Below are 16,889 nucleotides of genomic sequence, written 5' to 3' on the forward strand. Positions count from 1 at the left end.
AAACCTGAACCACAGGGGATGTACCCGATCAGGATAATCAGAACCTATAATAAACAGCGGAGAGAAATAAAAAATGTACTAAAGCAACATTGGCACACCATCCTGGAGGATGATGATTTTAAACAAGTACTAAACGTAACTCCCTCCATCACTTATAGACGACCAAGGAACCTATCAGACTAACTGGTCCACAGCCACTTTCAGAGCCAACAAATGACCACATGGCTTAACACCAGAATGGTAGCACCGTACCGATGCGGCACATGCAAAGCATGTCGGTTTATTAACCCCCTCTAAACAGTTTAGCAATTGGGACAATACTAAGCAGTATACAATAAGAAGCTTTGTTAATTGCAAAACAGAAGGAGAAATCGATCTGGCTATCTGTCGGTGTGGAATAAAAAAATGTCGGGAAAACCTTGCGTCAATTACGCAGAAATTAGAACGTGTTAGCACTATTAAAAACAAAATAGTGTAACGAGTGCTCACCACAAACAGGACGGGACCACAAGGCTGAGGTGGGGGTATTGGTAAACACTAACCTACAACCGCATAACCGCGTCCAGAGAAGGTCGTGTAGCCGGGTCAGGGAAGGAGAGGTCAGAATGGTCATGATACTCGCCGTGGTCTAGGATTGGAGAAGTCAGATGGTCGTTGTGCGTAGCCGGGGTCCAGGGGTAGTGAAGGTGGGAGTCCAAAAGCAAGCCGAGGTCAAGGGTCAGAGAAGGCAGAGGTCCAGGTACAAGCTGAGGTCAAAAGATAAAAGAGAACAAGACAGAATGCACAGAGCAACAGCAGGGCAGCAGGATGCTTGCGGCAAGCACTACGTAACAAACAAACTTTATGCTCAGCCAATTTGCTTGGGGCAAGGCTGAGCATATAAGGATCAGATAGCCAATGAGAGAGCAGCACAAGGGTGTGAGCAATGAGTCATTAGACATAGGCTGTCCACTGATAGGCAGGAGCGGGGTGCATCGCAGGTGTGGAGTAACTAATGGTATTAACCCCTTGCGTGCCTGTGTTAGTGCGGCACCGGCGTGTAGTCCTATCAGGGCTAGGAACGTCCACCGTGACAACCTGGACCGCGTCGCGGGGGCGGGGCCAAAGCCCAATCCTGGTAGGTGCGGTGATCTTCATGTGGAGCACGTCACGGGATGTGTCACGGGGGTGGGACCAAAGTCCAATCCTCACAAGTAGACACCCCGGTAGCCAGACATTTGAACCAGGCCCACGGGGTCGATGTGACTTTTCTGTCCTTCCAGGGTATAGATTATATGACACTGGGAGTGCGTAAAGGCTATCTGGATACCGCCTTACTGAGAAAAGAGGCGAAGTGGATATACACCTTGGGGACATTATCCCCTAGAGGTCTGAATGACGGGTTCGTCTACTCTGCTCTCCTTTGAACATTGTATAAAACTTAAAAAGGAGGGGATACATAACTTTTCCATAAGAGGGAGAAGATGTTTATGAGAGCCTCTGAGACGGAAAACTCTGTACTCTATATACAATAGGAGATGGTATCCTGACATGATATACATACCTTAATAGTATTGGAACATCAGGAACATCAATATCAGAGTACTAATGTGTTTTAAACCCTTTAAATACCTTATGCATATTACCATAGTTAACCCTCCCCAAGGTGTATGGTTCAATAAATGGGCCATATCTAACTGTTATATAACCTATATGAAGATTGCAATAAACCTCTGTTCGCTACTCCTATTCAAACCATATTGTATATGTAACAGTATAGCCTATGTCTGATCCCTTTGTATCTATTGGATGTAGCAGTTGCAACAACAAAGAAAATGATACAATCATATTGGATGGATACAACCACATATGTAACTAGTCTACAAAATGTGAAATAAGGAAGGAGTCTGGTGCCCCAATTAGAGAACAGCGTTAGATCTAATATAGCTCTAGATTAATATTCTATAAAACACTTCCAGCTTTGTATATTCACATCTTCTTATTTGTATTTTTATCTTACTATGGATCGATAAGATACCTTAGTTTTTACGGGAACACACTGCTGCAACTGTCAATGTCTTCGTTGACATGTCTTCCCATTGGCTGGCTGCTTTGCGCCAAAATACACTAGTGGACTTTCTTGTTTGGCTGGTTACCATGGCAATCGTGCCGTTAAATAGCCGGCGGGAGCATTGACCCACCCACCCCCCGAAGAGTTCCATGGACTGAATGAAACACGCGTCGGGTGATGTCAGTAGCACGTAAATAACGCGACCCTGTGTCTTGGTCTTTCATGTGTGTTTAATAGCGGCTATACCGCCCTGCAAACGGTGCTAAAGTCAGCTAAAATATGATGTGGGCCGATCCAGGAACCCACTAGTATGAGTTAGAAGTGAATAGATCCAGTGATAATAGGGCGCTGCTGTGCATGCTGAACTCGGCTGTATAATGACAGCACAAAACCTGCTTTGAGACACATAATATCTGAATTGACAGAGATCGAAGCTACTGTTATGAGTATCATGCCCGCTAACTAGTGGATGTAAGATTATTCTTAGCGTCCACTTACCATTTGGATCATTTGGGTGATTATTATAAATAACACACTTTAGCCCCAAGGGCCAAACATGAGAACTCTGCCAGCCGCTCTATCTACTAGTAGTATGTACATACACTGCTCCTATGATTGATTCTGTAAACTAGAAACGAGAGCTTTAAATGTGCATGTGACTACAGCTCTACAGGGATATTAGCGTGTACATGCCCTGGCAATCTGCCACAATACTGCAGCATTGATTGATACAGGCACTACTGTTTTGGTTAAATATGGGAGCTCTTCACACCCATAGCCTCGAGTTAACAGTAGTTTTTGTATGATCTCCAGCACTCAATGCATGGCGTATTTTTCACTTCAAACTACACATGACAGTCCCAAGGGGCCATATCAACCATCTGGTTTAATCAATCATGGTGAAACCCCTTATGGGGAAGACAACTCATGCAAAGGTTTCGGCACACACATGCGCTATTTTCTAAGGTTTTAATACATTTTTGGATATGTTTTCTTTGGAGTAATATAATAAAAGCTGAGCAGGCCCCTTCCTTTCTCGTTACGTGTGTGTGTGTGGAGGGGGGGGTGGTGGTGTGTGGAAGAGAGAGGGGTAGAGTGTGTGTGTGTATAAGGGGGAGAGGGAGCGTAAGGGGGCGAGTGTGAGGGGGGAGAAACACGAGAGATGGGGGAAGAGTGATGGGGGGGAGGGTTGGGGTTCCCCAAAATTTGACTAATTCTGGGTTTCCTTAACCAAAAAAAGGTTGAAAACCACTGGCGTAGAAGATTGCCACTCGACCTTTGTGTGACAAAAAAATTGGCCTTGGTAGTCTTGTCCTTGTGGGTCACTTGTACATGGAAAATACCTTTTAATTCCAGTGGCTCTTCACTACCGTAGGTACAGATCCGTATATCAATAGGCATCAGTGTTACGTGTCATTCAAGTTGAGCAGAGGGTGAGCATTATACTATAGCACACTATTAACCGATGCGCCCAAGTCAACTAGGAAATCCATCTTAGTCTGATAAAGTGTCACAGTTGCCTTAGGACTGCCAAGTCCGTATGTATGTATGTATGTATGTGTGTGTGTGTGTGTGTGTGTGTGTGTGTGTGTGTGTGTGCCGGCAGTGTACTCAATGCTTAACAAAGACAATACAGTACAGGGGATTATAATAATACAATAAGCGCAGCAAAGTCAGACAATAGGAAAATAAATCCCTGCCCCGAGAGCTTACAATCTAAGTGTTATGTTGGGAGACTTACAGAGACAGCAGGTGAGGGAATAAGTGCTGAAGATGGCAGTACTTGGCCACAATGGTTGGTAAGAGTGACTGTGGGACAGTGTATTATGTATTGTGAACAAGTAATTGTCATTTCCAGGTGGACTTGATTCCACATTTCTTACAGTGCCTTGGTTCCTACTGTATTGTGCAGTGGAGTTTGGCTTTCTTGAAGGAAATTCAGGGTTGGTTTTCTTGACTGTACTCGAATGACATAATGTCGCAAAATGATTTCTCTGACCACAAAGTTCGCAGATTTTACCTAATGCTGGGCAGTCTCCTACATGTGGATATGCATGTCCAGATTTGTAGTACAGATGTGCAGTAGATTTGCTTGTGGACATCTGTCATGGATGTGCTTGCTCTTGCAGTCTGTTACAGACTTGCTGTGTTTGTTGTCCCTTTTCTGTCTTGAACATACAATAGGTGTGTCTGAGCTCAATGCTCCTTGGTATTTTCAGGTGTATTTAAAACCAGAGACATAACAATTTGAGCTTGTAGGTGTTCCGTATGTTTTATTTTCAGGTGTAGGAAGATCTACATCTTCTCGAATTGCACATCTGCGTAGTTGAGATGTTTTATTTAATCACAAGGGCCGCCAACAGGGGGGGTCTGCCGGGGTTGGTGTCCTGGCTGGGGGGTCCCGGCCAGCGCTGCTCATTTCCCCCGACCTCTGGCCAGGCCCTGCTGCCGGTCACGGCCAGGCCCCTAGTGGGGTTAAGTCAGGCGCGTTGGAGCTCCTTCCCTCCCACCAGCCCCTCATCCCCAACGGCTGCCGCCGGGGCAGGAGGTAGGCTCCGGGGGGCGAAACTGGCCTCCCCTGGTCCCATGGCAGGAGGTAGGCATGTGGGGTGGCAGACAAAGTTGGCAGGTGGGTGCTGCACCCAGCGCGCCCCCCTCCGGCCCGCGTTTCCCCATCCGGCCCGCGTTTCTCCTTGGTTGCCATGGCGGGTTTGGAGATGGGACTGGGGGGAAGGAGCGAAGACACAGTCCGGTAGTTGGTGCTCGCGAGGCTTCCCGCTCTCAGGTGCTTCCCTCCTCGGGGAGGTGGGTCCACTGTGGCCGTGCGGAAGGTGCGATTCTCTCCCAGCGCTCCCCTGGTTACCACTGCCGCCATTTTGAGCGGGGGATGTTGGGGGAGACGGGTGCAGTGATCCCATGGCCTGGGTGCTACTTCCCCCCTCTGCATCCACTGCCCCCCCTCTGCATCCGCTGCCCCCCCCTCCGCATCCACTCCCCTCCCTCCGCATCCACTGCCCCCTCCTGACACCATCCCCAAGGTAAGTCTGAATTGTATATGTATTGGGGTGGTGGGTGTTTTTTGTATATGTATTGGGGTGGTTGGTGTATTTTGTATATGTATTAGGGTGGTGGGAGTATTTTGTATATGTATTAGGGTGGTGGGGTTATTTTGTATATGTATTGAGGTGGTGGGGGTATTTTGTATAGGTAATGTGGAGGTGGGAGTATTGTGTATGTATAGGGGTGGTGGGGGTCTTTTTAAAATGTATTGGGGCCACCCACCCAGGCAGTCACTCACCCAAGCAGTAACCCACCCACCCAGTCAGTCAGTCACCCACCCAGGCAGGCAGTAACCCACCACCCCACCCAGGCAGTCACCCACTACCCCACCCAGGCAGTCAGTCACCCATCCACCCAGGCAGTCACCCACTCACCAACCCACCCAGGTTTTTGGTGCCTGAGGCAACACAGCCAACTCCGGGAATTGAAGCAGGTTCTTCTGCTTCAAACTCAGTGTCTTTACTCACTGAGCTGCTCCTTCTCCCCATGACCAGAAAATTGCAGGGAACCCCTAAGGGATGGCTGGGGAACCCTAGGGTTGAAAACCCTTCAACCCTAGCTGAAAAACACAGTGCTAGATATTTGACAGTTGTATTATTTTATTTATTTTTTCTACGCCCCTTGAACTTAGATTGACACTGCAGGTTTTTATCTCATTAAGGGTGTTACTTTGCCACCTTGTGTTTCACTTGTCCTACTATTATGCACATCTAAACTCTGCAACACAGTTTGTTTTATGTGCCTGTTAGTTATAGTGTAGTTGCAAACTTGGTGTTTTAACCCCTCACACAATCTCCTCCACAAAATAAAATACCAAAAACCCCCAACCCCAAATACATACCAAAATACCCCACCTCCCCAAATACATACAAAAATTCTCACCCCCCAAATATATACAGCCCCCCACCCCCCAAATACATTTAAAATAAACAATTTATATAAACCCCCCAATAATACATTAAAAAAAAAACCCATATAAAAACCCTCAAATATAAAAAAAAACCAATACATATAACCCCCCAATACATATAAAAAAAACAATACATAGAAAACCCTCCAATACAAAAAATTCCAATACATATAAAATATAAAACCCCAATACATATTCCCCCACCCTATGGGAGATATGGTGGCTACAGTGTGTGTGGTGCGTTACCTGAGGCTCACAGGAGGCCTGAATCTCCGTGGCTGGGAGCCTGGGGTGTACCTGATCCGCCTGGTGACATCGCTCCCACCTGGGCAGGATCCTAACTGTGTTAGATAACCCAGTCACAGGACAATATAAGAAATACACACTTGGTATAAGATAACAGTTCTATTGAACATGCAATAACAGTAACAAAATACTCATACATAGGACACGCACAGGCTTACCCACAAAACGGTATACCCCTGTCCATCCACTTAGTCCACACCCTGGTGAGTGTCCCCCAATGTACGGAGGTGCCCTGGGCACCTACCCAATCTGGTGTCTACAGTAGCCAACACACCCGGGAGTGTGTGTGACAGCGCTGCCCACAACTAACGTGTTACAGTTAGTGCACTTGTTCAGGGCGCCGCCATTTTGAGGTTTGCGCATGCGCAGTAGGCATGGTATGAGACGGCGCATTCAGAGAGCTAGTGCATGCGCAGGAAGTTAGTGCGGTACCGCACGAAGCCCAGACCTATGAGAAGAGGGCTAGAGCAGTGGACTACAAGTCCCATGGGTGCCAGGACAGACCACCTGATGCCAGGGAACCAATAGGGCACTAGGATCCTTGCAGGAAGGCTATAGGAGGTTGCGCAGGGGAGCACGTTGTGCAGTTAAGACCAGGAAGGGAAGGGGGTAGGAGCTGTATGTGTAGAGAGGCAAGTAGCCTCTACACTAATCCAGAGACCTCCCCTAGGCCCCAGGTAGGCCCGGAGTCACATACAGCTTGTGGTTGCTGTAGGGACAGGCCCTAGAATAGGGAACCTGCCCCATTCGTGCTTATACTTCAGGGACACAGCGGACGCTGCATTTCTCTAACAGAGGTTTGGGACCAGGCCTCTTCAGAGACAGACATAATATCCGGGTGGGATCGCCTGGAAGGACGTCGCGGTAGGTATCACGTGTCAGCCGATCTTTTGCGAAGTTGTCTGCTGGCCCGAGCGCAGGAGCGCTCGACAGGTAATCACGTACACCAAGTGCACCAACTATATACTCTCTCCATAGTGGCTGTGCGGTCACCACACACTGGGGTTTGGGTGTGGGACATTGGACACGGTGTGGGAAACACGGTGGAGGGTTGCGTCCTGCGAAGACGCTTTGGGTAGTTGTGTCTCTAGTGGGAAGGAGTATGTGATGTGTACGCATATAAGGTCGCTGTGGACCATTTACCATTTTGTTACTGACAGATTACTCCTGCAATGTGAGGCCTTTTGGATTTTTACATTGAAAAGTCTAAAACCTAGAGGGCTCAATGATTATTTTGAACTGACTTGTTTGGTTAAACTCTAATGGTGTATTTGTCCCTTTAAGAGCTATTCAGGATGTTGTTATGTTTATAATGTCTTAACTTCTTGTTTTTATTTATAAGAACGAAAACACAAAGAGAAAGGACTTCTGCATAAACTGCACTCAAACCCTAAAACATAGTTGTGAAGATATTATACAGTGTCAGTATGGCAATGTCATAGGAGTCTGAACTATGTTGAAATGATAGCAGAACAGAACTGCCCTAAAGACTTTTCTCCAGATAGTGTGCCTCCCCATGAGCATTGCAAGTAGGAGGGCCGCTGACCCGTTTAAGATTGTACCAGCATCTCCCCCCACGGATCCGGCACTGAGTGATGATGTCAGTGCTGGCACTCCAAACCGATGGTCGTTTCGCATGGAAGTGCTTCGTCAGGGTAATACCTACCTATACGCGTCAGTCGCAGGGTTGAAATAGCATTTGGTCACCATGGCAAATCCAGTCACATGGTTCCGCTGTCCAATGGGAGAGCTGTCAGATCCTCCTGATAGTGAGAGTGATCGGAGATAGTGATTTTATAAAAAAAAAAAGTTAGTAGAAACATATTGATTTGTTGAGCTAATTGCAAATATGGCAGTAAGTTGTAACATGAGGGGTGCTCAGTACAAGAGGTCACTCATTAGACTTTTATTGTCATAAAGGCAAATTGCAAGGCTGAGCGGGCATTCAGTTGCTATGGTAGCCAAATCACATTATCACACTGGCCAATAGGAAGGCTGTCGTGTATTCCTGGGAGCCAAATGCACATATCATTGGGTGAATATGGAAAATTATGTTAAAGTGTGATACGGACTCGATGGTTAAATACACAGTATACACACGATAATATGTGTATCGTGAAATGAATAATGCCAAGCTTAGGGGTTGTTTATTGTTTTCCAGGTGTCAAATTCGCATATGAGTTGCTCAATGGGCCATTTGGCCCTTGGGTCTCCAGTATGTAATTTTGTCCAATCGGTGGCCCAGTCACAACCCAGGGATGAACGGCCCTTTGAGACGCTCATACGCGAATTCATTTCACTTAACAACACATATTACAATGTGTGTATACTGTGTACTTAACTATCGAGTCTGTATCACTCTCTCTAACATCATTTTCCCTAATCACCCACAGTATGTGCCACTTGAATGGGGTCTTCCAGTACTAAAGCAGTCTTATAGAGTTGCACTTCGTAATAAATATTGCCCCATGTGTGCTATCATTGAAATGTTCTGGGTTACATGTGATCATCTAAGATTCTAATGCATGAAGCAAACAAATCAAAAGGTGTTACATGGCTTTCAGTTCTCACCTACAACTCCAATATACTGCACCTTGTTCACTAGTGCTGCAGAAGAGAATTAGTGGAAAGATCTCCATGTACTTGATTTCTGTAAATAGTGTATAACAGAGCTATCCTATTTCCAAAGTGGGCCAAACAGTTTACCAGCAGGTGACTGAGGCTCTGGATCAGAAATATTAATGACCTCCTTCTTCCAGCTTCCATGTACCCTCTCTTAGGTCGTGATTATACCAAAAATCACGCACGGTGTCGTGTAGCGACGCCACGCTGCACCAAAACAAATAAGCTTCAATCCAATGTAAGTGCTTATACCGCAAGCGACGGTCGCGGCGCGCCATACTGCAATGCGTACGGCTGAGAAAGAGACTGAGAAATTAGTTTTTTTCTTGCGACACCGTGTCACGTGAGCTGTTCAGCCAATGAGGTCGAGCCACTCATGGCCACGCCTCCAAGCCTTCTCTGCTCTCCCTCCCCGGTAAAATCAAGATGCTGCTGGGCGGCAACGCTGGGTGAAGTCACAGAATAGCGCTGCCACCTTGCAGCACTTGGTATAATCTCAACCTTAATATATTCTTGGGACTTTCCAGACTCCTTTAACTTCCATGTATAGATACCAAGAAGAAAATAAGATGGGTGCACTGCACTAGATCATAAGAACGGCCTGTTTATTATCCAAAGATTAAAACAACGAATAGACCATGCCGGGAGACGGATCTCGTAGAAAAACCGACTGCCATTACGCGTTTAACCAAACTTTCGTCTTGTCGCTATTTTGCGTTTAACCAAAAGTGAAACGGTGGTCGGCTTTTCTATGAAATGTCTCCCGGCATGTGATGTATTTGCAACAGTTATATATACTGTGACATAGCCCCAGGATAGTAGGCTGCTTTCTGTCTGATTCATAGCAGAGTGCGCCCACATAGTGTGGATGTGATCTGCCCGACAGCTTCAGTCACTAAGGCTGGTGGATAGGAAGTCCATACCAGACTTTACAATGGTTCTGGTTTCCCTTACCTGCTCACCTGATTACAAGAACAGGTATTTAGAGCAGAGAGGGTTGCTTTTTCAGTCTCTCTTTTAGAGTCTGGAGGCTGGGAGGACGCTGCTCCCCTGTATCCAGTTCGGGGAGGACGCCCCTTCACGTGTTGCAGCATCTGAGAATCTATTGGGATGCTGCCTCCATCTGACAGTTTAGAATTCAATGTTATATCTGTGTTTTATTTAAAGTTGGTAACTGGCTTACCCAGCCAACATTGCAGATAGGGATATGCATGTGAGTTAGACTCCTGACAGGAGTACATGTTATTTTTATGATTTCTTTTGTTTCTTAAAGTGTCGGTGTTTGAAATGTTTAGTGTCACTGATATGAGTAAACCGCTGAGGGTTAATGACGACGTGCCTCCCACCTATACCTGTTAAAGCTGCAGTCCCTTAGTGGCATGAATTAAAGCAGGCAGAAGCCTGAGTTAAGCAACATAATGCTTCGTATTATACTTTTGTCTCATTTATAACCCTAGAGGACCATGTCGCGAAGAGCCTGGGCAAACGGCAGGGCTACACAAAGGGAGCCGTTTGCCACAATGGCACTTGGAGATTTGTGTGTTCATGACTTTTCTGTGATTTGCCTGTGGACATTGTGGTTTTAATCTTTGGATAATACACGGACTGTTTTATGATCTAATGCACCCCTCCTCTTTTCTTCTTTCTTGGTATTTGTATATTTGACTGATCGATGCATAGCCAATGTGATACATGGACTGAGAAACTGCTGTGAAGATGAAAGTAATGTGGTGCCGTGTATTCTCTGGAAAGTAGTTTCCTTTTACTTCCATATTATTACTGTGCATCACTCACATGGATTTGGCCTCCTGCCCAGTACAATAACTGATGTAAGGAGCTTGCATTACATTTCCTTGAGGGTCACTAGGTAGACATCTCTGCTTTATATACACATACAAGGAATGAGTTCACATCCGATTTATGTACAATGTAGAAGATTTTCATTACAATTTCATATATGAAAAAAATACCTTAAAAGGTCAGGAGCACAATATCTTTGTCTGTTAAGTCTGAAGATTAGTCATATTTTATTATGGACTGTTATAGAATATTCAAGAAGAAAAGTGCACTAAAGTAAGGAAATTATACAAATATTCATTACATTACGAAAAAGTATGGACATTTTTTTCACAGGAGTGTATTTTGGCAGTTTATAAATGATCAAATTACAACACAAATGAATGTTTACACTTGGTCTACAGGATTCATTTTTACAAAGATTTATGGAAAAAGTCTTGTTGTTTACAGCATGTGTTTGTCATCGTAGTTTGTTCATCTCAAAGGTGCATTTTGTGTTAGAACAAAAAAACATAATATTCAAGAAAAGTGCACATACTGCATTGTATATCAACAGAGTATATTGACACACTGCAGAAAACATGTTGCGTCTCGGCATCATTTTTTCCCTTTGTGCGCCAAAACAATCACACAATGAGATGGCGTGAACCACTATGGCTAATAATTAGCTCTATACGTCAAATACATGATGAGCATGTTTCGTTCATTTGGTGCAACCGGCAGCATTGTGTTTGCAATGACACACACTCCTGAGTTGATCATGTTTACATGCACGGTATCGCACCCGATCTGGCATTAATTGCCATTGACATGAATGGCAATTAATGCAGAATGGGTGCTTTACCCTGCATCAGAGCTTGCCGAATCTGCGCCATTGACCTTTGAGCTGTCCTATTTTCAGATGCCATTCATGCCTAAAATGTTGATGTTGTTGTGCTCTATCTGCATCTTAACTAAAAATTATAAGCACGTAAAGCTCTTTTCTACAAATAGGGGTACTTTGACTCGCTGGTTGGATGGAGATAGATGGCATCAGGTGTTGGAAGTATATTTTTTGGAGAGCACCAAAAACGTTTTTGCTTCTCCATTCTTCAAGTAGTAAACACCTTTTATGGTTCAAAGTGCACGGTCATATTTTGTATTATTGTATAATGAAACAGGATAATTTGAAGAGTGGGGGGAGAGTTGAAAAGGGGATACATGTAATACACCATTTAAAAAAGGGGAAATTGTAGAAAGATTTAAACAAATACAACCAAAGACTCAATGATAAGAAATCTCTGTTTGCTACCGTTGAAGTAAACAATATTTACAGTAGGTATATATGTACTAAGTGGTGCTGTGCCATAAGGCACCTTCCAGCGCCAGAAGACCTCCTACAGCCACATTCAAGCAATAAGATGCCTTCTGGCGCTGAAATGTGTATTTGGCATACATATGAGCCACAGTGTGCGAGTTTAAGAGTGAAGAAGTAGTAGAGCTCTTGTCTAATGCCAGAATACTTAGTAAAAAGAATACTGGTTTTCAACTGCTCTTGTTCTGCTTCTAGATCCGTCACTTTCATGGTAGTCTTCTGTGCTTCCATTTGGTGATTCTAGCAAGAGCTCTGCACTGTTACTTCGGCTACGGACACCAAGAGTCCCTTCAACTCTGTGATATACTGGATGTGTGGCTGAAGCGGAGCTGTCAGGGAGAGACACAGGCTGAATACTACTGGCTCCAGAGCTTGAGAAGTAGTGTTGAGATGGAGTTTCAGTCCTACAGCTTTGTTGTTGGAAACCCACATTTTGGGAAGGTCCAGGATCTAAAACAGTAAAAGTTGAGGAGGGTATATTTAATTATCTCACACAATATACAAAAATAACAAGTTGGTTTAAAGAAAAATCGGAGCACCCTCCTATACAGAAAAATGTATACATCTAATCACTTATCACAGGAGAACACAAACCTGTTGAACAATAGCAAGGAGCTCTTTGTAAGGCATTTTCAAACGGTTTGTGCAGAGGGGTCAGTGACATGTTTTCCCAAACCACTGGTTAGCATAAAAGATCTCTTGAACTGGGGATCCCAGTGCTAAAGATGGCACGTTTCATATTGGTCCAAGTACGATTAAAGGAAAGGTTTCAGCCTCAACTTACTAATACAGTTTTATAATAGCAACTTAATTAAAAATAAAAATTAAAAAAAAGCTTCCTCATTGCACTTTGTTAACATCCAAGAGTGAAATAATATCCCTGTCTACCCCCTTCTCTCAAAATGTGAAAAGATGAGCCATGATGTGCATTACAGTGCATTATTGTGCATTGGAAATATATTGCTTTATGTCTTTCCTTATACATTTTATATCATGGTAAGTCATTGGACAATAAACATTTTAGGATTAGGTTTTACCAGTAATCTAAATGTTATCAAGAATTTTTGGGTTTGCACCTAAAATGTTTCTCTGGCTTATTCTTCCCGTATTTTATTAAGAATATTTTGCTAAAGTTACTTAAGTTACAGAATGATCCATGCATGCATCACCCAACCCTGAATATGCACTCGTGAGCGGGTTCATTTTGAGCAAGAGAATGCAAAGTTCACGTGCAGCTGGGAAAACAAAACATTCTATGGAATTGTTTCTTTAACCAGTTTGCATTAACATATGGAACAAAAGCTTATTCTCAACATTGACTTTACATTTGCAAAACTGTGCAGTAAATACGGAATATTAGTGATGGGAATATGTGAAGTAAGAATTCCCTGTGTTAACAAAAAAAAAAGAGAAACCGGTCTGCCAATGGTATTGCAAGCCAGAAATGTACTTATGATTACTTAAATTGCAAAACCACATGGCTGCATTTAGCAAAAACTTCTGGCACATTTTAGCTCAGTGTAATTGTGGGTTTGTGCAGTTTAAGTAATCTGATGTGAGATACCAGCAACCAGCATTTAAAAAAAAAAAAAACGTTAATTATCTGTCAATCACTCAGTAGGACCAATATACCACAAGGTTGATCTGATGTTAATAGGCTACCATATAATGAACATTTTTATATTATCGGTATCAAAATAAGAAAAATATCTTGAACATATGTATGCAGAACAGAACTGCAACACAATTATTGATCGTGTGTGTGTGCTAGTTTTACGTAGCGCTTTACAGAGACATTTTGCAGGCACAGGTCCCTGCCCCGTGGAGCTTACAATCTATGTTTTTGGTGCCTAGGGCACAGGGAGATAAAGTGACTTGCCCAAGGTCACAAGGAGCCGACGCCGAGAATTGAACCAGGTTCCCCTGCTTCAAACTCAGTGCCAGTCAGTGTCTTTACTCTCTGAGCCACTCCTTCTCCCTTATATACAAGCCTTTGAGGGGTTTATTTTCCACACAAGTAAATAGCAATATTAGGTACACCGTCCCTTCAAGGGAAAACAAAACCATAAATAAAAAACATACTCCTGTTAGGGAGAATGACTAACTTAACAGGCCCTGACTAACCACCTTTTTAGCTAAGCTAATTACCAGATCAAACAGAACATACAACACAGTACATCTGTAATCAACATAATGTTCTTATCAGATGTCCTGGGAATCCATCTCAGGACTGTCCAGGTAATCCGTCTGGGATCTGTTATGCCTTGCAGATAGGCAAGCCCTGCTTCCTCAGCAGACTGTGGAACTCTAGTTCCTCGCAAGTCGGTCATCCCTGCTTCCTCAGAAGAATGTGGATCTCGGGTTCCTCTCAGGTAAGCCCTGTGCCCTGCATTTTTGCGGGGAACTGTTCCAACCAGCGTCCTTGCAAGTTGGGGTGGGGGGGGGGGGGGGGGGGGGGAGAATCAGTTCTGGCATGCTTCTGACTGCCTTTTAAACTCCTATCAGGAATCAGTCTAAATTAATTAGGTATACTTGTAGATTGCCTAGTTAGAGGAGTGTAACCTCCCGCATGCTGTAAACTCTCTCTTAGGCTTCGGCCAAGCTTCCCGCTGGCGTGCTGAGGTGCGCTGAGGCTCAGGGAATGCGGGTGCTTTCCCTGGCCTTGCGGGTGCTTTCCCTGCGCGCCGTCAGGGGGCAGGCCGGGGGCGGGCCAGTGACGTCACGGAGCTGGTTCGCCCTCATTGGGCGAACCGCTCACGTGACCGGCCCTGCGCTCCGGCAAGCGGGGAAATGTTACATTTCCCTAAGACCTACGCTTCCACGCGCTTGCGGAAGCGTAGGCGAGCCCCTACTAAAGCCGCTCTAATTGCGGCTGTAGGGGCTCAGTGCTGAGCGGAAGCGCGCCTCAGTGCTCCTCCGCCAGCATGCAACAACCATGGACGAGGCCTAAGATACAGTCTATGACTGTCACAATTCCTGAGACTGTCCAAGAACTCAGACTTCAATCTCCTTCTTCCAATAGAAGAAGTCCCCAAACTTCATTTTCTGTGACTTTCTGACTGTCTGACTTCTGACAGAATCTGTAGATCTGGTGGTTCTCTTTGGTGCAATGTTTTTTTTTTTTTTTTTTTTTCAAGATCATCTTCACTTCTACCAGCAACTTTGTCTTTCCATTTTGGGGCAATTATCTGGCCCTCGGGGCATGAATTACAACAATTTGCTACCTCTTTATAAAATCCTGGCCACGTTGTGTAGTCGTGATTGAAGAGGACACAGTTGCCAAAGTTCTTCAAACTTATGCTCTCACACCATCTCTCTTCAAGTAGTTCTAGCTCCTCACCCTATGCTCGTTCTTCTTTTCTGGCTTTTTGCCCCATTAACTCTGCCTGCCTCTGTTTCTCGAGTTCTTCAAACCACTGCTTTTCCACGATGTTCTCAGTTTCCTCAACCCCGTGGAGAACTTCTCGCTCCATCTCATCTTTCCATTTCCCGACCTCTTATCTCCCATTTACTGGCATGATCATCTGCATCTTTGAGCTCCAGCACCTCAACCTTGGCACAGTCCTCATCAATTCTGACTATACCCCATGGCATCTCTCTTTTGCAAATCAACAACCTTGTACTCTTGAGCCTCTCTTTCTTGATGCATTGATTTATTCCCATGAATCCACAGTTGCACAAACAGTGATGCCTCTCTCCACGTCCGGTACCGGATACAATGTGGCTGCTTTCATGTTACGGAACCTACTTCGGACCACGTGGGCACGATAGTGTGACTGGATGTTTATTGCACTACTCAGTCGTAGCTTGATTCTTGTATTCTGCGTTTTATAGAAAGCAGATTGTAGTACTGCAACGGCATTTCCGATACGCTTAGAGGAAAGCACATCTTGTTCGGTTATGATGTAGGATATATGTCTGGACTGAATCACAAAGCAGCTTTCTTCACATTCCTGTAGCATCTTTATTGCTGATACATTGTAATATTTGACTATAGTAGAATCGCACATTGCTTTAAGTATTCATTCTTCTTTCTTTGTTGCCGCATTCTCCAAACTGACTGAATAACACGAGCTGCCATACTCTAGCGATAAAGCTGACAAGCTTTCATTTCTCTGTAGGCAGCCCGTATGGCAACAGTTGTGGAGCGTTTACACAAATAGATTTCTTTCTCCATTCTTTCTTGGATTAAAGCTCTGGAGCATTCATGAAGTGTCAAAATGCTTTTCTTTCTTCGCTGCAAGTTTAGATCATCAGCGAGAGAATTCTGTTTCATGAGCACATCCTGCAGTTCTCATCTCAGAGCCGCCACCTCTTCCTTGTGCTTGCACAAATGCATCCTTCATTATATTTTAGAGATCAGTAAGCTTCTTCTCTATTCCCATGGAAGTTCTCTGCTACCTTTCCAGCATTTCTCAGAGATCTGCCATGTCACGAAGTTGCTCCTCGTCAATAGTATGTCTCAGTACCGACTTTCTTGTTTTAGTTCTACAGATGTCTTTTCCATGGCCTCCTTCTGTGATCTGAGTGTCTCTTTCAGTTTTACAATCTCTTTATCTTTTGCCTGAAATGGCTTCAGAGATTTTTCCATTTTCTTTTTGACCTGTGGAATTTCTTTTCTTTTTTTCCCCCACTGCTACTCCTCTTTCAGCTTTGTCAACTGTATCTCCTCTTTCTCTCGCAGACTCTGCTGTACCACATCTTCCGGCCTTTTCCACACTTCTTTCTCCTGGGCGTGCTTTCCAGACATCGCAGGCTCATCAAACGTTTCTATAACTTCCGCTGCAAGT

At 44.5% G+C, this 16,889-nt stretch overlaps 1 protein-coding gene across 3 annotated transcripts in view; it reads right to left on the reverse strand.

Annotated features, from left to right (window-relative positions):
* Positions 1-10,943: 10,943 nt before the first annotated feature.
* The window catches only part of SH2B2 (SH2B adaptor protein 2), a 126,218-nt gene continuing 120,272 nt past the window's right edge, over positions 10,944-16,889 (reverse strand). For all 3 annotated transcript variants that reach the window (XM_075594331.1, XM_075594330.1, XM_075594329.1), the window contains one exon: positions 10,944-12,549. In XM_075594331.1, the coding sequence (XP_075450446.1) occupies positions 12,248-12,549 (302 nt within the window). In that variant the 3' untranslated portion in view covers positions 10,944-12,247. The remainder of the gene's footprint in view (positions 12,550-16,889) is intronic.

Source organism: Ascaphus truei, chromosome 3 (assembly GCF_040206685.1).
Source record: "Ascaphus truei isolate aAscTru1 chromosome 3, aAscTru1.hap1, whole genome shotgun sequence".
NCBI classification, from domain to species: Eukaryota; Metazoa; Chordata; class Amphibia; order Anura; family Ascaphidae; genus Ascaphus; species Ascaphus truei.